General features: G+C 41.2%; 1 protein-coding gene across 8 annotated transcripts in view; it reads right to left on the bottom strand.

Annotated features, from left to right (window-relative positions):
- The window catches only part of LOC310762459 (uncharacterized protein), a 245,049-nt gene that overhangs the window by 177,282 nt on the left and 45,707 nt on the right, over nt 1-22,060 (bottom strand). For 7 of the 8 annotated variants that reach the window (XR_014547975.1, XR_014547976.1, XR_014547977.1 and 4 more), the window contains exon 2: nt 4,694-4,785. The exons of the other annotated variant lie outside the window; for it this stretch is intronic. Coding sequence is in view for 1 of the 7 variants with exons in the window: in XM_083613612.1 (XP_083469738.1) it covers nt 4,694-4,785 (92 nt within the window). In the remaining 6 variants the exon portion in view is untranslated. The remainder of the gene's footprint in view (nt 1-4,693; nt 4,786-22,060) is intronic. 8 annotated transcript variants of the gene reach the window in all.

Below are 22,060 nucleotides of genomic sequence, written 5' to 3'. Positions count from 1 at the left end.
TTTAAAATTAGCACGACCCTTTACATAAGTAAAATAATGAAATCATACTTAAAGATAGACAGTTGTAAGTACTGGGTGTATTCATAAACAAAAACACTTTTTGCCTTCTTGTGTCCTTCACTGCTTTCTGCTGCAATAAGATACTGTCTGCACTGACTGGAGATGGTGAGGACTGAACCATGAGAGTAGCCAAGGAGGGGGCGGGGAGGGGCAACTGCCCCCCAAATCAATAAAAATACATAGCAAACTGAGGTTCTGCCCCCTAACAAAAATCCTGGTTACGCCCATGGACTAAATCTGGAACCTTCTTCATGCACAGCACATGTTCTAGCACTGAGGTACAGCTCCTTCCTCTAAATGTATTCTCTATCAAACCCTCTTGCCTCCTGAAGTGCTTTGCCTACTTTCTTTGAATCCCTTGTAACACAGGGATAGAGAGTCTCCCATTGCCTAGGCAGCCTACATCTCTTTTCAAATGGACACACTGCAGGGTAATACAGAATCAATCTGCCATGAGCTTTCATTTTCGGAATGAAACAGAAGGATGCCAACGACGACATCAACAATTTCTCAAGGGTAAAAGATATGTATTAGATGCAGATTGTGTGTGGACTATGTAGGAAACACCTGCACAGTCTCCAGGGATTCTAGAATAAGATGGTGTGTGTATGCAGCCCAAATAAAATTACCCTGAAAAGGAAACCAAAGTTGCAAGTTTCAGTGGACAATCCCAATCCAATAAAAGTTAACAGAAAGTCAGCAACGAACTTCATAGAAATTTAAATTGCAGCCTAAAGCATAAAAAACCTTAAAAGCAATTTCAGCCCACTCTAGAATACAAGTTGGATTAAAAGCTTCTAATTTACTTCAAACGTTTTCTAATTTTTCTTTGCTTTTCTCTGGCAGTTTGTTTGTTTTTTATCCTAGTTGGACTTATTTTGTGATTCAGACCGCTGAACTAATTTGAGAGCATTGCATGTACTAAAAACATTTTTTTTAAAAAAAAAAGGCTTTTAGCACCCAACATCTCTCATGTAGGGACAGTTCATAGGGATGAACAGGCAGAGATATGAGATAAATGCTCAATGAAAGAGACCACTCATGGGACTGACAACATAGTCTCTGAAGCGCTCTGAGTCTGTTAATAAAGGTAGCTGAGATTTTTAATTGAAAGTTGAAGGAAGCCTATAAATGGCTTAATCAGGTCATTGACAGACACTGGAGGGTTTTTTCCCCAAGGGTCCACCACTGCATTAAACCTCTACTTTTAAACAAGATAAATTCTAGAGGCAGCTTGTTCTGACAGCAAGGAAAGGCCATACAGAGAAAGCATTGACTTTGTAGATAACAAGATCAAGATTACAGCCTACTGAAATCAATGGGAGCTTAAGTCGTCGACTTTTATCGACTTAGAAGTTCATCCAAAAATATTTTTAAAATCAGCGTCCTGAATGTATGCACCCCTTGGAGTCCCATAGTGGGCAGTGTGACTTATACATGTTCAAGTGGGCTGAGGGGTATATTATTAGCATTCTATTATCATTTTTATTACTTCTAATATCCATGGAAGACTTTGGTCTATTAAGTGTGCTACCACTCCTTATAATTCACACCCCAGTCGTATACTAATCTTCAGTTCATCTAAGCACATATTTTCCTAAAACACAAAATCAATGTCACTAAAATAATAGAACAACATATTTTTATGGAGAAGAGCATTCTGGCAATTGCCCTCTGACTTTAAGTGCACAGGGAAAATGTAGTATGGCAAAAATAGCAAAGCAACAAAAATATTGAGAAGCACATAAAGGCCGCATATATTCCACCCAATGCCAAGCCACATAAAATTTCAGATAGCTCCAGTGATCAAAACCAAACCAAACCAGTGACTGAAACCAGGGATGCCCCGAACCACTACTGGAAGACCAGGATGTCCTGATACTGCACAGACATGAGAGTGTTACAGATATGGGAGTTATTCTATACCAGCTATCTAGTTAGGCCACTCATACATTCATGGAATTGTAGAGTTGGAAGAGACCTTGATGATCTTCTAGTCCAACTCACTGCAATGCTGGAATCTCAACTAAAGCATCCATGACAGATGACCATCCAACCTCTGCTTAGAAACCTCCAGTGAAGGAGAGTCCACCACATTCAGTTAATTGCTCCTGTTTAATTTCTCCTTGTTTTTGGAATCCTTGCATAAGTATCTATAACAAAGATGACAAAAAGTCATCTTAATGACTACCTAATTTAGTGACACATGAATTTTCGTAGACAATTTCATTAGGTACACTGAGCTCAATGCTCATCAAATGAGATCACAGTAGTCCATATAATTGCATACAATGCTTCCCAAAGGCTTAATTGAACGTTGAATCTGTACCACAAATCCATCAGTCTCATTTTAGGATCACTGTGATCACAAGAGTTACTCTTCCTAATGATCCCAAAGTCTTCCTACGAGTGTTTACAAGAACTGAAGTAATCTTCACTTAATTAAGTAAGAATTCTGTTTTAGATGTGAGTGAACATCCAATTTAAACAAAGAAACACCAACTTAAAAAAAAATATTGAAACTTTCAGATCAGCGAGTGGACTAAATTTTAACACTGCAGAGAACTCATATACACAGATACATTGGATGCACAATGGATACTTTTTAAAGATATATGAAGTCAGTATAATAATTACTAACAGTGTTTGCTATTAAATAAGAGGCCAATTTTCCCAGCATCAAACCCTGGGTCGTTCCACATCAGTAAGAATTTTGCTACTGAAAGCAAATATTTCATCATGCATATTGTAAAACTACACATATCAAAATACTGTCTTGAGCCAAGGTGCTAATATGGATTTCCACGGGAGTGTGGGATGGGGGAAACTTACTCCCATAGATCTATTTGTTATTTTCTAAAGATGATATTCATATTTCCAATATCTAAATCTTTAGACAGCTATCTAGATGAGTATACGTATACTGTATAATAAACTATTTTATCTCCTGCCATGAGACCTTGAGCAGATCCACACCATCCATCTAAAGCAGGGTTCAACAAACTTTTTCAGCAGGGGGCTGGTCCACTGTCCCTCAGACCTTGTGGGGGGCTGGACTATATTTGGGGGGGGTGAATGAATTCCTATGCCCCACAAATAACCCAGAGATGCATTTTAAATAAAAGCACACATTCTACTCATGTAAAAACACACTGATTCCCGGACCATCTGTGAGCCACATTTAGAAGGTGATTGGGCTGGATCCGGCCCCTGGGCCTTAGTTTGCCTATCCATGAGTGAAAGCACATGCAATGCACATTTTAAGCACATGACGTCCTCCCAAGAATCCTTGGAACTGCAGTTTGTTAAGGGTACTGGAAACTGTAGGTCTCTGAGGGGGGAACTATGGTTCCCAGAACCATTTGGGTGAAGTCATGTGCTTTAAATATGTGTTTGATGTGCTTTAAACCTATGGTGCAGATCAATACTGTGTGGCCTTTTCTGATGTACTCTACATGTAACCACTAGGCTCCCTGTCAGTATAAGACCACCTAAGCCAATAAATACCTGCATAAACATGTGGCAACATATTGAAGAGGCATATTCGCAACATGAGCTACATAAACCCATTCTCTAAATGGGACTATTTTAAAAGATCTTGAGTACAGATGTTTCAAAGTGGAATTTAAGGTCTCCCTGGGTGTCCCTGACTGGTGATCACTCTATTATAGGCTTAACTCTTTAAAGCAAGAGTTCAGGTGCTTGTATTCCCCTCCCCGTCCTTTCACCCGACATGCAATCATTGTTACATTTCAACACACTTCTCTCTTTTTTCCTTTTTTTCTTTTTGGTACCTAGCACCTTACACAAAATGCAAACAGCTGCAATTTCACTGCCCAACCCTTCCTTCTACCCTTCCAACATTTGTTCTGTTAATGTAGGTTAATTCGGCAAATAACACTTCTGTAAATTGTTCTTGCAAACTGCTACATCATTTATGTAAGGACTTCCGTGAACTTTGAAAAATTAATGCCTTTAATTTTGGTTGATGGCAACATCACCAGAGCTCTGTAAATTGCACTTTAATGAGATTTTGCTACAGGGGATAATCTGCTACTGACAGAGTAACATCTTGAAAACATCTGTAGACCTATAATTTCTCTATGACGATTAGATCCCACCACAAGACTCCAAATACAGAGCCGAAATAAAGGGGGAAATGCAAAGTTCTAAATGACTATACAACCTGTTCTTTAGCAAAGAAGAGATACACAATGAAAAGTTTCGTGTGCTCAAAATAAATCAAATTTTCTGACTAATTAACATTTAGCTTTATTTAATTAAGAAAGACTATTACTGTCTCCACTGCTGTGCATCTGTATATAATGAAGGAAACAGCAGTAGGTATAAGATACCACGGAGGGATATGCCCAAATAACTCTGCACTATAGGTGTAAAGGAACGTCTATTATTGTTAAGTAACTGACATCAGAGTCTTTCTCTAATGCTCTCATAAATAAATGGAAGATTTTCACAGATGCTTTACACATATGGTTTCTTATTTGTCTCTGATGGAGACCGGGAGTTAGATTAGGTGTCAGAATTAAATGATTTAAATAGACAGCTGCATAATGAAAACTACTAAATAACACCTTTTAAAACAATTTCTATTTATAGTGATAACTGAACTCACAAAAGGGTGATAAATCTTGCTTTGCTTAAGCCCAGGTTTGCTCACTGTTTCAAATCCATCCTTTCGAAAAACTTCAAGAAGAAATCTCCATCCTGCAATTTGAACATACAAGGAGGAGAATGATTAGGTAGGATAAAATAAGAAAGAGAGAATATCAAAATCAAAGTCTAATTTTAATACAAGAGGTTTTTAAAAAAACACTTGGAGAAATGTCAGTGAAAAAGATTTGAGACTAAACAGAAGTCAAGAGAAAAGTAATCTTGTTTGTTTGTCTGTTCGTTTTCTACATTCATGTGCCACCCGAAACAAAGAGGTGTCTTGGTGTTCAATCAATCAATTAATCAAGAAGGTCTGGACATTCCATTTTAATCAGCATATATTCTAGCATCAAGAGGTGACCGTGGCTCTCTTCAGATGGTAAAGGGATGGAGGCACCAGGTACGAATGCATTGGCTCCACCCCCTCTGACACCTTTACTCATACCATGAGTCAAAAGGTAGCAGTTTGACATGTTGAAGCTTTTGTTTCCATGGGGGCTACCCAAGAGTTTCCGAACCCCGATTAGGCAGAGCTTTAAAATGTGTTGGGAGCCTCCACAGAAACAAAAAGGGGTTCCTGCAGCATACAGTCACAACCCACAAGTCGGACGGCAACAGAAATGGGAATTGATGTTGGATGGAGCTGGCTCGCTCATCTCCAGCGACCTCCTTGCATGCAGGGTGCCCTTTCTTTCACAAGTGGTATATCAACTATTACTAGCTTCCGTCAAATGAGTTAAACGGAGCAAGTAGCACAATTCATGGAAGGGTCTTTTTCATGGTGGCTCCATGTCTATGCAATGAAATTATTATTGTTATTATTATTATTATTATTATTATTATTATTATTATTATTATTTAGTTTGTGAATTGCTTTTCGCGTATAAGTCCCAAAGTGATTCGCCTGGGGAAAAAATGCTGAAATGCATTTTTTAAATGAAGAAAAAATACAAGAACAACCAAGTACAAGAACATAAGAACCACCCTTCTGGGAGAGGCCAGTGGTCCATCTAGACCAGCATCCTGTTTGAGAAGCCCTCCAGCAGGACTGGCGTATAACAGCACTCTCCCCTAATATAGTTTCCTGCAGTGGCTACCAGACATGTTTGCTATATACTAGCTCCAGTGTCAGAGGTGGTATGCTGAGAATGATAAATGGGGAGATTGTTGCTTTGTTCATGTCCTCATTCATGCCAGGCTTTCTATAGGCCAATGTGAGAACAGAATACTGGACTAAGTGGAGTTTTGGTTCCACTTCTATTCTTCTTTACTTATTACTGAAGGAAAATAACTTAATTCATAATATAAATTTCTCATTCCCAGGCCTCATAAAAAGTTGCCATGTATCTACGGAATGGGGCTTCCATGAATTCGAAGATATACATTTGAAATATGTTGATTCCTAATTCAAATTTTAAGTTTGAAATCTGCATCACGTGTTAGTGCAAAACAGCAAATTAAGTCTTCATGGAAGGATGCTTATGACCAACTTTACACTTCAGCCTCCAAACTTGAAAATTCTTATACGGGATTTCACATTTCAACATTAAAAGTAAATGATTTTTAACATGGGGAATCAATAATGGCAAAATTCTGCTTTGATTCTCTTAGAACTGCTTTCTTCCTTTCAGATCCCCACCCCGTAGAAGGCCAAATTCTTTATAGATAATGTATTTGTGTTATTATAAATAGTTATTTGTATGCCTCATTTCAAAACATGCTGTCCTTAACTACCCTCCATTGTTATTATTTATCTTATAGGCAGACTTTCTTGACAGTCTTCTGAAGCCAGTGAACAATATAAACATTAAAATGCAATAGAATTATACTGTATTCAAACCCTTTTTAAACAAAATAGAAAGATGCATCAGCGAGCAGCAACGTTCAGCAATAGCTTCAGACAATGGCAACAATTTTTCAGAAAGATATTTATTAACAGCATTTTTTTAGAAGTAGCCATCCTTCTTTTACAAGGTTACCATAATCAGAAACAGACATTCTGCATGGACAGCAGTCTTAAGAGAGACAAGTAAACTGGTTTTTCATCACTCCCTTTTCACCACTTCACAGTTACATGTCAGTCAATTCATGTGATGAGTTGCTTCTGGATCCATGTTGTGGAGAAGTAATCCTGCCCAAATTACACTCTACTGGGAGCTAACAGTGATGCCACAGTTACTTCTGGTTTAATTCTCGGGTTCCATGTGATCCCCTCAACCAAACGTTATGGTTTGGTGCGGGAGCCAGCCATGGGAAAGCTACACCCACCTTGCTCCAGAAATATATAAACTTGGTCTAAAAGTTGCTGAGAGCCTCATTATTACCTAAGCTAGCTCAAATTAAACAGTTGCAAGAACAGAAGGGTAGCACAGCTATAAGTCTTTCTTTCTTCTTTAAGAACATGAGGGATAGCATCATCTGCCAGAACACCTGGTGTAAGTGAACAGTTCTCTTTGTTCTGGCAAGTGAATGAGGGGATAAGAAGGCTTTCAAGTGTTATTATTGCTGCTTGCGACAGAGGAAATCAGAATGAGGAAGCAAATCAACCAGAAGTTGGACACTCCTGTCCTTTGATAGGCGGTTTAAATGCCAGCACTACTTTTCAAATTGTTTGCCTTTCTACCAAACAGCTAAAGGTCACATTTCAACTCAGTGTCCAACACACTTTGCCCACTGAACTTATACCGCCAAGAGTAAGCACCACTGAGTTAAAAGGAACTTATTCACAGGTTACCATGCACAGGGTTGTAATAATCCTACATGGCTGATCAGCGCTCAGTTCTCCGTCGCCAAATTCCAACACGCTAAGAGACTTGGGTAAGGGTACTCTGTTTGGATGTAGCTCTCAAACTGTCGTGATAAGCTCCTGCACTTCAAAATTTACCAGTACACCACAGTTAGCTTTCTAAAAGAGCTGCCTTCTAAGCCCACCTTCACATAAAAATTACAAGTCAGTTAAAAGACGAAAGCATAACAAGGAGGTGAAATAGCTTCATCAAGTTGCACTGTCTCAAAAACGTCCATTGGCTAGATTTTCAAATATCATCAACTATAATCAAGGCAATGCTCAGCCCCCCACTTTAGTGCTCCATATAGAGAAAACCGATTTCCTAGCTTCTTGGATGTTTCTATCTGTGTGCCACCAGTTGCTTCAACTCGCTACACAGCAACCATTCAACCATAGGGGATTTGATGCATAAAGCACAGAGTTACCATTTCGCTTAAGAAGAACAAACAAAAGGCTATCAAGACAATAATTTTCAAAGCTGCAGGGAAATGCTATTGCAGAGCACGAAGACATTCTTCTGCAGAGGGAAGCTCATATATTCCTTAGTTAAGCGGACCACCTCTCTTAAAAGGATTTCCCCAAACTCACAGATGTTTGTACAGGAATGGCATTTAGTCCAGCCATTTGCAATGCCTCACTTAATAGCTGCTTGTCCGGGACTTTGAGCCTGATAAATGTTCATTTATCTGAGCCAACACCAGCATGCATTTTAGCTCCAATCACAGAATGAAACCCAGTTAGTTTTTTGGCAGGCATGGCTTCAGTTCTACAGCCCCAACACCAATGAAAATTCAGATTTGGCTGCAGAAAAGGGCACACCAGTCTGACCACAGCTGGCATGTTATGGCAGTAATTCCGGTGTGCTATTCATCAACACTCACATGCATATTTGGAAGTGACATTTGGGCTGGGAAGCAGGCCCTACTTTCCCAGTGGTCTAGTCCTGTTCCTGGTAAATAAAATAATGCCAAGACCAGAGGGGTGGGGTTTTTTTACTGGTACAGTAAGTAGGATTCTAGCAGTAAAGACAGAACTAGAATGCAACATCTGTATATATAACGGGAAGATAGAGAAACGGCACTACTGCAATGTGACATATCACCAAAATGAGATATTTTTCTGTATCTCCAAAAATCCCCAATCCCCACATCATCATTATTAATTATTATTATTATTAATAATAATAATAATACCCCACCCATCTGGCTGGGTTTCCTCAGCCACTCTGGGCTGCTTCCAAGAAAATATTAAAAATACAATAAAACATCAGACATTAAAAACTTCCCAAAACATAGGACATCCATCATTTTGCACATTGTGCTGGTTCTATGGGAAGAAAGCTGGTTTCTGTTTTCTACACATACACTCTTAATACACTTGTGAAGTTTGGTCCTTGCATGCCTCCTTTCCCGACTTCCCCTATGTTGAGACTTGACTAGTGGAATAAAGCTTGACACTCGTGTTGATAATGCAAGGTCCAATTCAAATCCTGGCCACTGACTGGCAGAGCTATGCACAGCGGCAAAGCCATTGTTGCACCCACAGCCCTACTGCCTGTGGTGCCCAGGGCAGAAGTGGGGCGGGAAGATTGGTGCAGCTGCTTTAAGCTGGCCTGGATTGGACCAGATGCCATCATGTAACACAGTAAAACCATCTCAGGATCCAATGGGCAGTGGCGTAGCGTGGGGGGTGCCAGGGGTGCCGGCCGCACCGGGCGCAACATCTGGGGGGGGGCGCGAGTCCAGAGGGAAGGGACAAGTTCCTTCCTCCGCCGGGCTCCCCGCCGCCGCCGCCAGCCTTGCGCCCTAGCGCGCGCCCCCCGCCGCCGCCGCCGCTGCGGCTGCGCTCCACTCACTGCTCGCAGGAGGAGCAGCCGCTGCAGCAGCGCCGACGCCGCCACCGACGCCTGGCCGGGCACCGGCAGCCTCCGCACCCCGATGCCGACGCCGGCGCCATCCCCTCGGCCCAGCCACAGGCGGCGGCTGCTTCTGCCGACTGGGAGGGAGGAGAGCTCCGAGGGGCCTCGACGCGCCCTGCCCTCCCCAAAACCCTCCGAGAGGAAGCCGGCGGGCGGGCGAGGGTCTCCCGTCGGAAGGGGGCGCCGCTGGCTCCGGCTCTCAGCGCAAGTCTCAGCCACGGGGGAGGGGGGGCGAGGACGGAGCTCGGCTGGAAGCCCCCGGACCCGGCCGGGAGGAGGAGAGGCGCTCGCCAAGCCCGGATCTGGAGCGCCTCGGAGCACGGGCTCCACCTACAGCCCAAGGAGACGAGGGGGCGGGGAGGCGCCCGAGGGGAGGGGGCTTCGGCTGCCTCGGCCCGCGGGGGCTCCGCAAATAATAAATTTAATAAATTCCTGCTGAGCCTTTGGGGGGGTCTTTGGCTCCTTCGCTCGCCCCCAGCCCCAGTGGCGTAGCGTGGGGGGTGCAGGGGGGGCCGGCCGCACCGGCCGCAACATCTGGGGGGGGCGCGCTCGCACTCGAGTGCTAAAATCCACGGGTTAAGGGGCGCAAATTACTTGCCTTGCCCCGGGTGCTGACAACCCACGCTACGCCACTGCCAATGGGTCCTGGGCCAATTAAGACACTCCCCACTTTTGTTGGGGCATGTGCAGAGTGCCCCTTCAATACACCAGGAGTGTGTGCCAATGGAACAGAAAACACCAGAAAGTTCAAGGTAGGGTCATTCCCTTTACTGACAGTATTGTGCTGAGTCGTTCTCACATGCTTGCTGACTCACTCTCATGTGATTAACCAGTTGCAAGTGCAAGACAAACACACCCAGGCATGGGTAATTCATCTGTCAGTATATATGGCATTAAAGGGTAACTACATTTTTTATATTAAAAAATCTGTGATACAAACAATCAAACAGATTTCTAGTTTTAATGTATGTTGCGAACTGATTTTCTATGGCTAGGCAGCTTGGGGAATCTTGAGGGTGGGGAACTGAGCAAATATCTACATACAATGCGTAGAGTAACATACCTTTGCGTAGAGTGAAAATGCCTTTGCGTAGAGTAACATACCCTGGAAAATAAACTGTGCGCTGAGAATGCATATCCCATGGAAACCAATGGGAATTTGGTCAAATTACATGGAAATAGCGAGAATGGAACCTTTGCCTTAAAAGCTGATAGGGGTTTTCCCACTCAAAAGAACTGGTTTTAAGTAAGTTGATTGTTGTATCAAAGATACATCTGAATTTTAATTGCAAGTAGTATTTCTAGGTTTGGTAGTTTGCATCTGTTTTCCTTGGGAACGTGTTACCAAGGTGTGTACACAAGCAGAGATCATCATATGTTACAATTAAGGGGAAGCATTTCTAAATACATCTGTTATGGTTTTTGAGCTCTTAACAAGCAGGGAGGTCTTCCCTCTGCACAGCTGATTGAATAATGGTTAGCATATATTTTTAGAAAGTATGTCTGGAAATATATATTTTTTTCCCCTGATCAAAATGAAGGTGTCTCTCCTCTTCTTAGCACTGCCAAGTGTGTGATTTACACACAGTTTAATTATTCAGATGTTTATTATGTTCTACATAATGAAATTTGGACCCTCATATTTCCTTCCTACATGCTCAATGCAGGCTGCAATTATAGCCACAGATATCTGTTTATTTGATGAATTTTGCTTCTTCGGCATAGTTTGATAAATATGGAAATAAGTCAAAACCTACTTTATATACAGTAATTAAAGTGAAAAATCTAGTCATGATGCAAATCCTTAATTGGACTCCAGGAGAGATATGCAGAATTTCTCTTTAATAATATGGGATGACTGGGGACAGAAAAACAAAGCACACTAAAATATGGTTTAGAAGAACAATTAATCACAAAACAGAAAACAACCAATTTAGCATGGCTCATTCAGTGACTCTCAAGGCTCAGGTAATGTTCTTTTAATCATCTGCCTCTAATATTAAGGTGGTGTCATGTTCTACAGAAATAAAGCACAATAGATATTCTTGTATCCTGTTAGAAGCATGTTCCCAGTTTTAATTTGTAAACACATGCCTTTTCAGACAATCAAATTGCTCGGACTACTTAATGACATGTAAGCGAACGATCAAAGTAATGTGTAAAATGGCTTAAACTGTGTTATTTAATGCATTAATTCATTAGCAGAAAACTCTCTACTTGTCTCAGGGTATTCTGAATGGCTTCCTGTGCATATTTCATTTAATTTTAATAAAATGCAAACAGCACCATTAGGGTGGTATGTATGGGTTGTTTTTAGCCCAGGAAGTAGCATACATTTGTTAGGCAATATTAAATTAATGTATATCAGGCTAATACAGCCATAACAAAAACAGAAACCTACAAGGGAAAAATAATAATAAGGCAAATGAAGAAAAGGTTCTTTTTCAAGCACTGAATATATAGTTAATCAGCCAAAATTAACCATCATTGTCACTTAATTTGATTGTGAAAATATTGTTCTCCATATAGCTTTGTGTAATCTCCCATTAGGGGATGATGAGCATGGTTTAATGAGAAGATGCTGGATTTATTGCTCTACTTTATTTAAACTACAAACTCATACGATCTTGGGGAGGTTGTTTTTATTTGTCTAGGGGGTTTCCGTTATTCTCTGAGTTTTTCTTCCCTTCTTTTGCTTATTTTATCTTAAGTATTTCCACGACAATGGCAGTTGCCACTGTGTGTCTTTTTTTATTAAAAAAAATACTAATAAAAGGAATGTGGATCAATATTTCTCTCTCTCTCTCTCTCTCTCTCTCTCTCTCACACACACACACACACACACACACACACACACACATCCGCCTTGATTATACACCCAAATGCCTGCTTTGAGATCTGAAGCATTTTATAGAAAGTATTAACTGTCTGGAGAACTGGGATTCTTGATTATGCTGCAGAAAGCCCTGTGGTCTGTCACATCATCAGAAGGCCTAGTCTTCTGTTGCCCAGATGTGCCCATTGGTTGAATCCATGACTGCAAGCTACCATGCTGAGAGGAACTGAAATGAGAGAGGCTTGATGTTCTCTGTTCCAATCACTGTTAAAACTCTTTCTGAGTGAGGGTCCCTACCCTTCTTTGACAGATAACCTAGTTTCAGTGTTGTCTTCTCTTGACCACCCTGAGATGACCTGCTACTTTTTTTGCTGTGCACCTGCCATAAAACTTAAAAGCTTCAGAAATGCCTCTGGCTTTGAAGTGTCCTAATAACAACAATCTAACCTTTGATGAGTCCTGCCCCCTTCCTTGTGCCACATGCTTGAACGTCTCAGTTAACCTAAGTGCCATCTGAAAACTCTCCATTATTACAACACAAATCAGTTTATAAAAATGCAGTCATTGTTTCAATCATCCTGCAAATTAAGTTGGTGTACATAATGACAAGTAATTGACGCACCTATTGGATGATTTGGATATCTGTGTCTAATTCCTATGAATTAAAAAAAAATGCTGATCAGTTTGGTTATCGTACACAATACATTTTAGAAGTTAATCACTGCCTAGCTGTATTCCTTCAAATGCAGTCTAGTTGTATTATTCCTTTGACTTTGTGAAACAGCTGTTGGCTAAGCAACATCTATAGCAAGTTAACAGTGATGACAAGTGCCTCTTCAAACCACTCCTTGAGACAGTTGTGTGAAGGCTCAAATCTATGGACTCTGACTAAAATCTATGGACTCTGACTTTACCATACTGATGCAAACAGACCAAAAATAAATAAAGAAAATGTCCTGACAATGGAATGTAATATGTATCCAAGTCAACATTCAAACAACTTCTGTGTATGGCCCACTGAGTGGAATTCAATGGATACAGAAATATATGAAGGAGATATACTGTAAATAGTGATGTAGGGTGAACTTTTTTTCCCAGAATTTCCCACAAAATTTCTCACCATTTCATTTTCTGTGTGGAATATTTTCTGTTTCCTCAGTTCATTGGTAATAATGAACAGAAGCCAATGAAAAATTAATATTCTTAATAATGTGGACTAGACAAGGTAACTGTTAGGTGGCTTTGTAGCTGTCTGACTAACTGAACCCAAAGAGTGCTAGCGAACGGTTCCTTGTCATCCTGGAAAAAATGACAAGTGGGGTGCCACAGGGTTCTGTCCTGGGTCCATTGTTCCTTGACATATTTATAAAGGACAGGGATGAAGGAATTGAGGGTATGCTCATCAAATTTGCAGATTACACCAAAATGCCAATGTGGCAGAAGACACAACTAGGATTCAATATGACCTTCACAACTGGAGAACTGGGCCATAACTCACAATATGATTTTCAGTAGGGACAAATGTAAAAGTTCTACACTTAGGCAAGAAGAACCAGCTGCACAAATATAAGGTGAAGGAATCCTGAATTGCCAGTAGTGCTCGTGAAAAGGATCTAGGGGTCTTAGTAGAACACAAGCTTCACATAAATCAACAGTGTGATACCATAGCAAAAAAAAGCTAATGCTATTCTAGGTGGCATCAACAGAAGTAAAGTAGCCAGATGATGGAAGTAACAATACCATTCTATTCTTCCTTGAACAGACCACACCTGGAGTACTGTTTCCAGTTCTGGGCACCACAATTTAAAGAGGCTATTGAAAAGCTGGGACGTGTGCAGAGGAGGGCAACCAAGATGATCAAGGGTCTAGAAACAAAGCCTTAGAGGGAATGGTTATAGTTGGGTATATGTTTAGCCTGATAAAGAGGAGACTGAGAGGAGATATGATAGCCATCTTCAACTATTTTTAAGGGTTGACGCATGGAAGATGGAACTCTGAATGGTAGGACCCAAACCAGTGGCTTCAAGTTGCAATAATGGAGATTCCGACTAAACATCAGGAAGAAATTTCTGACAGTAAGAGCTGTTCGACAGCAGAATGGTCTCTCTTGGAAGGTTGTAGATTATCCTTCCATCTGTCATGAATGCTTTAGTTGAGATTACTGCGGAAAGTTGGACTAGAATCAGGGGTAGGCAACCTAAGGCCCACGGGCTGGATGCGGCCCAATCGCCTTCTCAATCCAGCCCACAGACGGTCTGGGAATCAGTGTGTTTTTACGTGAGTAGAACGTATGCATTTATTGTAAAATGCATCTGTGAGTTATTTGTGGGGCCTGCCTGGTGTTTTTACATGAGTAGAATGTGTGCTTTTATTTAAAATGCATCTCTGGGTTATTTGTGGGGCATGGGAATTCGTTCAATTTTTTTTTCAAAATATAGTCCAGCCCACCACATGGTCTGAGGGATGGTGGACTGGCCCACAGCTGAAAAAGGTTGCTGACCCTTGGACTAGATGGCCCTCAGAGTCCCTCTAGCTGTACAATTCTATGATTCTTTGAATATCAGCCCTAACACAGTGAAAAGACTTGATTCCTGTGACAGGACGACTCTCATAAGAAGCTGACTGACATGAATGGTACTCCCCATATTGACCACAACAGAAGCCATGATACTAATCCAAGTGGACCTCCTTTAAAAAAAACTACCACAAGCTGAGTGCCAATATGTTTCCTAAGAGTCATCTCATTTGAATCTTATTTCAGGACTGGAGCCAAAAAGCAAACAGTCTGACTGACTGTTTAAGGGTAATGTCAGTTTCACAAAGATGCTCTCTGTTTAGAAACTGCCAGGGCTTGTTTGAATGAAATCTGTCCTCAATTGGCTCAGTGTTTTGGCTTGTGGCCCTTACAACATTGCCAGAAAGAAAGAACGGACTGAGTGATAATGGTGGAACCAATATACATTTTTTTCCTTTGTGGCGCAAGATTCAAAACTCTTTGTTCTCTGCCCCAAATCCAGCATCTGTGACTCTTACCTGGGTGACAAGCACAAGCCCTTGAAAGACATATGGAAAATACGTCCTCCCACCACCATCAACAGAGGAAAAAATCCTTGCTTGGTTTGGAGCACCAGCAGTTTACTGAAACACACTCGCTTACAACAATGTTCTTCAAGCTTGGATTCCCAGCTGCAGCTGGTCTACAACTCCCAGAATTCCTGACTAAGTTGGCTGCGGATGATGAGATTTGTAGCCCAAGAACACCTGTGGACTTAAGGTTGAAGTGCATTGATTTAGAAGGATAGGTTCAAAAAAGGTTCTGTAATTATAGAATAAAATTATCCTACTCCTATGACATTAAATGTGTGCAAAATCAAAGAGTGAGCAGAATCACACCCACAATCATTACTTCTGACCTCTACATTCTGTGTATTATTATTATTATTACTACTACTACTACTACTACTACTACTACTACTACTATTTCTTAAATTTGTATCCCGACCTTCTTCTCGAAGCAGCCCAGGGCACCAAACAAACATTAAAACAATACAGATAAAAAATTTAAAAAGCATATTTAATACCATTAAAACTATATGACATTAAGGATATTTAAAAACAATTTTTAAAAGCAGTCACATACCCTCACTGCTAATAATTTCAAGGTTGCCAGTAACAACCTTGAAATTTGACTCTCTGCAGAATACAGAATTGAGATATGGCAATCTAGAGCTATGCTTGTCCCTCACATTGTCAGCCTATAGGCGCCAACTGAAGATGTAGCTTTCCTTTGGACTTTTGGAAATTAGGTATGTGAAGAGCCCATAAATCTGATATTGGCCTGCTGCTGTACTGAAATTACAAGGGTTGTAATTTTTGTGTATATTGGGGAAGTGTTTAGGGTTTATAATAATTAGGAACATGGGAAACTGCCTTATACTGTGTCAGATCAATAGTCCATCAGTCTCAGTATTGTCTACACTGACTGGCAGTGCCTCTCCAGTGTTTCAGAAAGGGCATCTCCCAGCCCTACCTTGAGAGACTGGGAACTGAGCCTGGGATCTTTCCCATGCAGGGCAGATGTTGTATCACGGAGCTATAGCCCTTTGCCAGCTTGTGGCACTTTCAGTTATTGCTTTCAGGTTGAATATTATGTAAGCAAGGTCCGTATAGTTAAAGCTATGGTTTTCCCAGTAGTGATGTATGGAAGTGAGAGCTGGACCATAAAGAAGGCTGATCGCCGAAGAATTGATGCTTTTGAATTATGGTGTTGGAGGAGACTCTTGAGAGTCCCATGGACTGCAAGAAGATCAAACCTATCCATTCTTAAGGAAATCAGCCCTGAGTGCTCACTGGAAGGACAGATCGTGAAGCTGAGGCTCCAATACTTTGGCCACCTCATGAGAAGAGAAGACTCCCTGAAAAAGACCCTGATGTTGGGAAAGATTGAGGGCACAAGGAGAAGGGGACGACAGAGGACGAGATGGTTGGACAGTGTTCTTGAAGCCACCAGCATGAGTCTGACCAAACGGCGGGAGGCAGCGGAAGACAGGAGTGCCTGGCGTGCTGTGGTCCATGGGGTCACGAAGAGTCAGACACGACTAAACGACTAAACAACAACAACAACAAAATTATGTAGGCTATCCAGGTATCCTGTGGGATGAAGGGTGTTGGGGAAATGAAGTAATAATAATGAGTGAAAGCAGCAGCCACTCCTCCTCTGATACCAATGCATTGATTATCTGCCCCAGAGGTGGCAAACCTATGGTCTTTCAGATACGGTTGGACTACAACTCCCATCATGTCTGACCACTAGAAATTCTGGCTGGTGCTTAGGGATGGAAAGATCAGTCTATTTCTGGTCAGTGTCAATATGTGATTATTCACAAGTCTATTCCATTCCATTCCATTTCTCTGTGTGTGTGTGTGTGTGTGTGTGTGTGTGTGTGTTTTGTTAAGATTTCAGTTACCTCAGGATTTACTTCCCTTCAGAATAAATGTAACTTATTGGCATTTTCACTGGTTTATGTTGACACCAAGAGCCACTGTCTCATCAAGTTATGTGTGTCAAACCACCTCTCTCTTACACACACATCGTAGTTCTGAGTCTCCCTCTTTCTTAGACAGTAGATTTAGTTTATATTTTGCCACATATTTTAGCACTTAACTTGGTTGCAAGTAAAAATGTCCCAGAAGTCTTTTTAAAAAATTATCCTACAACGGCATATAATATATAACGCAACAGGAAAAATATAAAAAAAATCCCCTGCAGTTTTACTAGTACTGATGAAAGCCCACCCTGGTGGGTAGGTGTGGGTGTGGGTGTGAGAGGGGGGGGGAGTCTTTCTTCCTAATCCCTAATATGTTTTATAATTAATACTCACTGAATTTGTAACATCCCAACACAATTCTGCTGAGGGTGAAGTGTTGTGTGTATATACAGTGGTACCTCGGGTTACAGACGCTTCAGGTTACAGACGCTTCAGGTTACAGACTCCGCTAACCCAGAAATAGTACCTTGGTTTAAGAACTTTTAGTGCAATCCCATGCAATGTAATGCAATGCAATCTCAACTAAAGCATACATGACAGATGGCCATCCAGCCTCTGCTTAAAAGTCCTCCACCTCCAGACGGAGACCATTCCACTGTTGAACAGCTCTTATCACCAGAAGGTTCTTCCTGCTGTTTAGTTGGAATTTCCCTTCTTGGAACTTGAAGCCATTGGTTTTACCCTCCAGAGCAAGAGAAAACAAGCTTTTTCCATCTTCCACATGACAACCCTTTAAATATTTGAAGAAGGCTATCATATCTCTTCTCAGTCTCAGTTTGGTGTCATCTGCAGTTTTGATGAGCATCCCATCAACCCATTCATCCAACTAATTTATAAAGACATTGAACGACAATGGTCCCAGGACAGAACCCTGTGGCACCCCGCTTGTCAGTTTTTTCCAGAATGATGAGGAACCATTTGTGAGCACTCTTTTGGTTCAGTTAGCCAGCTACAAATATACCTAACAGTCACCTCATCTATCCCACATTTTACCAGCTTATCCTCAAGAATATCATGGGGGACTTTGTCAAAAGCCTTGCTGAAAGCAAGATACATTACATCCACAGCATTCCCCTGATCCACCAAAGCTTGTAACCCTATTTTTTGAAAATCACTTTTGCTGGCATGGCCACTGTTTCTTTTCCTTTCTGAACAATAGCATTTCCTAAAATTATTTTATTTATCTGTTTTTTACAACAACAAAAACAACGAATCTCAAAATGACCTAGAAAAGGTTATAAATGAAGAGAAAAAAACACCACCAAATGAATCAGTAAAACCATAACCAATACTAAAAGTAAATTAATGTTATATTTGGCATGATACTAGACTTCTTTGAGACATGCTACATGTGATGACATATTGATTAATTAATTACAATTTCCCCCAACTCACTGGGTCCCAACAAGGTTTTCCTGAACAAGAATTGATTGAGCTTTGTGTACCACTCCACAATTTATTCACATCTGTTTCAATGTAATCGTATTAGGTGGCGTAGCTATAGCAGCTAATGAATTTCCATGAGAACCCTTTTCCAAAAGAAGATGCAAACAGATGCCAACGTTTAAGAAAACAAATTTAAGATTAGAGAAATGAGAAACAATATTTAAGAATCAAACAGTAATCTAACCTAGAGGTTACCAGAGCATATCCAACAGTACTTAGGCTGTTCCTGTCCAAATAAGGGTGCAGTTGGGCCACCAGCCCAAGTTGATAGAAGGCCACTGAGGTCACCTGAGGATCCAGGAGTACCTTTAAACTATGTACCCACTCCAGAGGATGTGTAACCCCATCAAGAGCAGGCAACCTCATATCCATCTGGTCTAAAGAACCACCCACTAACAGTGCCTCCGTCTTATCTGGATTGAGCTTCAGTTTGTTGGCTCTCATTCAGTCCATTACCAAGGCAAGACATTGGTCCAGTACATCCACTGCCATGTCTGCAGATGTAAAGGAGAAATAAAGCTGTGGGTCTTGCAGATATGAACCACACATGTCTACAATCACTCCCATTCAACTTTTCAGACAACCACAACTATGAGGATTTGAATGTCCACTAGAGAGAGATGGCAATAGAGATTATTCTACTGGTATCCTCTAACACATACCTTAACTACTTATACATTTAAGCTAAGACTTTATTAGAATTGAGGTTGATAAGGAGCATAAGAAAGTTCATCTAGCTCCACATTGTCTTCTCTGACTGGCTGTAACTCTCCGAGGTTTCCAGCAAATATATTTCCCATCACCTACTACCTGATCCTTTTAACTGGAGGTGCTGGGGTTGAAGCTGGGACTTCCTGAATGCTAAGCATGTACTCTACCTCCATGCTGTGGTCCTGTCCCAAATGCACAGATGAGTAGATAACACATTCAATCACACCAACCTGTCCAAATTCTGAGCTTGAGAAAGCCATGTGCATGAATCATAACTGACTTGCTTACAGATGAAATCAGAGATTTCCCAAATCGCTTCACATTCTCATGATACCGCTAAGAACATGGAAATCGAGGGACAACTCAAAACGCATACGCTTTAGGAGGCTGTGAGGGCTAAAGTTCATTTTGTAGAGGTTATAGGGCTCTTCATTGTACTGTTTGGCTCACACGCAAAAATATGAGCTTGCCCAGTGAACCATCTCTGTGCTCTTTTCAGGGTGGCGGGGTAGGGAAAAACATGCCATATGTTTGAAGGCATTTCTCTCTCTTCTTCTGCCAGAGAACGGGCAGATAGCCAGAACCTGCTGCAAAGAGGCAACATTTGGCATTTGGAATAAATTCATCAGAAGCTTCGCTGAGGCAGACTCCAGCTAGCACTCCCCTTTTGACATTTTCTTATACTCCGTGATATTTCACACTGCCAGTCTAATGGTGGCGACAAGAGCAACAAGAACAAATACTGTGCAAGGAAGTTCTATTCTTGATGCTGGAAAACGTTTTCTAGATCTAAGCGAAAATGTGGTCCCTTTTCCCCCCTAACAAGGGCTGTTATCATTTCTAGTATTTCCTATGTTTGCAATTCAAATGTTTAAAATGGCTAGAATGTTCTTCAGCTGTCTGTCCCACATTAACAATGTTTCCGGGGGAATTTAAATGTCTAAAGATGTGACATTATAGCCATGAAAGCCGTGACAAGGAGATTTCTCACATCAACATGTTATCTTTGGGTTTTCCTCTGTCTAAATGCTCAGAGCTAAACGGGCATATCTTGAAAACACTGGCATTAAGGAATATAGGAAGATGTCTTATACTGAGTCAGACCATTAGTTCATCCAGTGCAATATTGTCTACATCAGTATTCTTCACACTTTCAGATCCAGGACCCACTTTCCACCCAAAAATGCATGTGGGGACCTATTTCTTAATCTTTTACCATGTATTTGCATGGTGGTTGTGCTCCTTCTGCCATCTACCTTGGATCAGACCATGACCCACTTAATGGGCCCCAACCCCCCTGTTGAAGATTAGTGGGCTACATTGACTTGCAGTGGCTCTCTAGGGATCCAGGCAAGGATGTCTCCCAGCCTTGTCTGAAGATGTAAGGGATCGAAACTGGAACATTCTGCATGCAAAGCAGGTGTTCTATTCCACTGAGTTTGGCTCTTCCCTAAACTGTTAATTTGGACCTCGTTTAAATCATCCTTCAAGAAGTAAAACTAAAGCAGACACCATGTTTGTTGCTTGTAACCAAACAGTGGAAACAATGTCCTTCAATGAATATACAAATGCACAATGCCGGACTCAGGTACAAGAGTGCGGAGGAAAAGGGAGAGGTGCAAGTCCCATCACTTTCCAGAACTGAACTAGGAGACTCTCTCAGCCTTACCACCTGTCCTGACTCCTAATTTCCAGATTTAAATAATTTAAACCCCTTTGGATCTGGAAGGAACCTGATGGAAATGGGAACTATGTCTGGTGGACAAGAGTGTGTGTACATCCCCCACTCCCAGTATGTTTCTGTGTGCTTCTTGGAAAAAATGCACTTTATAAAAATACAGTTTGCTCTTGTACGACACCTCATAGTAAAGGTAAAGGGACCCCTGACCATTAGGTCCAGTCGTGACCGACTCTGGGGTTGCGGCGCTCATCTCACTTTATTGGCCGAGGGAGCCGGCGAACAGCTTCCGGGTCATGTGGCCAGCATGACTAAGCCGCTTCTGGCGAACCAGAGCAGCGCACGGAAACACAGTTTACCTTCCCGCCAGAGCGGTACCTATTTATCTACTTGCACTTTTATGTGCTTTCGAACTGCTAGGTTGGCAGGAGCAGGGATAAATAAATATTAGATAAATAAACGGATAAATAAATATCAGATATCTGCAGGCTTTAGGGTCTTATCTTCATTGACTAGGTTTGTCATCCATACTGTTTGTTTCAATAAATGCAGGTTTTGTGGATATACTTTATGTTTAAAAAAAGATCTGTAACCTCTTGCTTTAAAGTTGGGATCCCTGTTGGGAAATTTAAAAAGATAGCTACAAATTACATAAAATGCTTACCAGCAAACCACTGAGAAAACGAGGAGTGAACACCTTGATCTAATCAAAATAAGCATTGTACAAAAGTCATCCAGCCTTAATTTTTCAAAAGCTATTAGGCTTCAAATTAAATGGAAAATGAAAATAAAAATGAGCTTGCATGGCAAGTGGAAGCTAAATTTGGTCCATTTTTGTTGGGGGGGTATTCTGCTTTGCACGCCCTTGCATTTACCATTTGACAATTCTTCTGATAAAACACTT

This window comes from Podarcis filfolensis (genome assembly GCF_964270895.1).
Source record: "Podarcis filfolensis genome assembly, chromosome: 5".
NCBI lineage: Eukaryota > Metazoa > Chordata > Lepidosauria > Squamata > Lacertidae > Podarcis > Podarcis filfolensis.
Note: the sequence above shows the minus strand (reverse complement) of the source record. Positions and strands in the feature narration are given on the sequence as shown.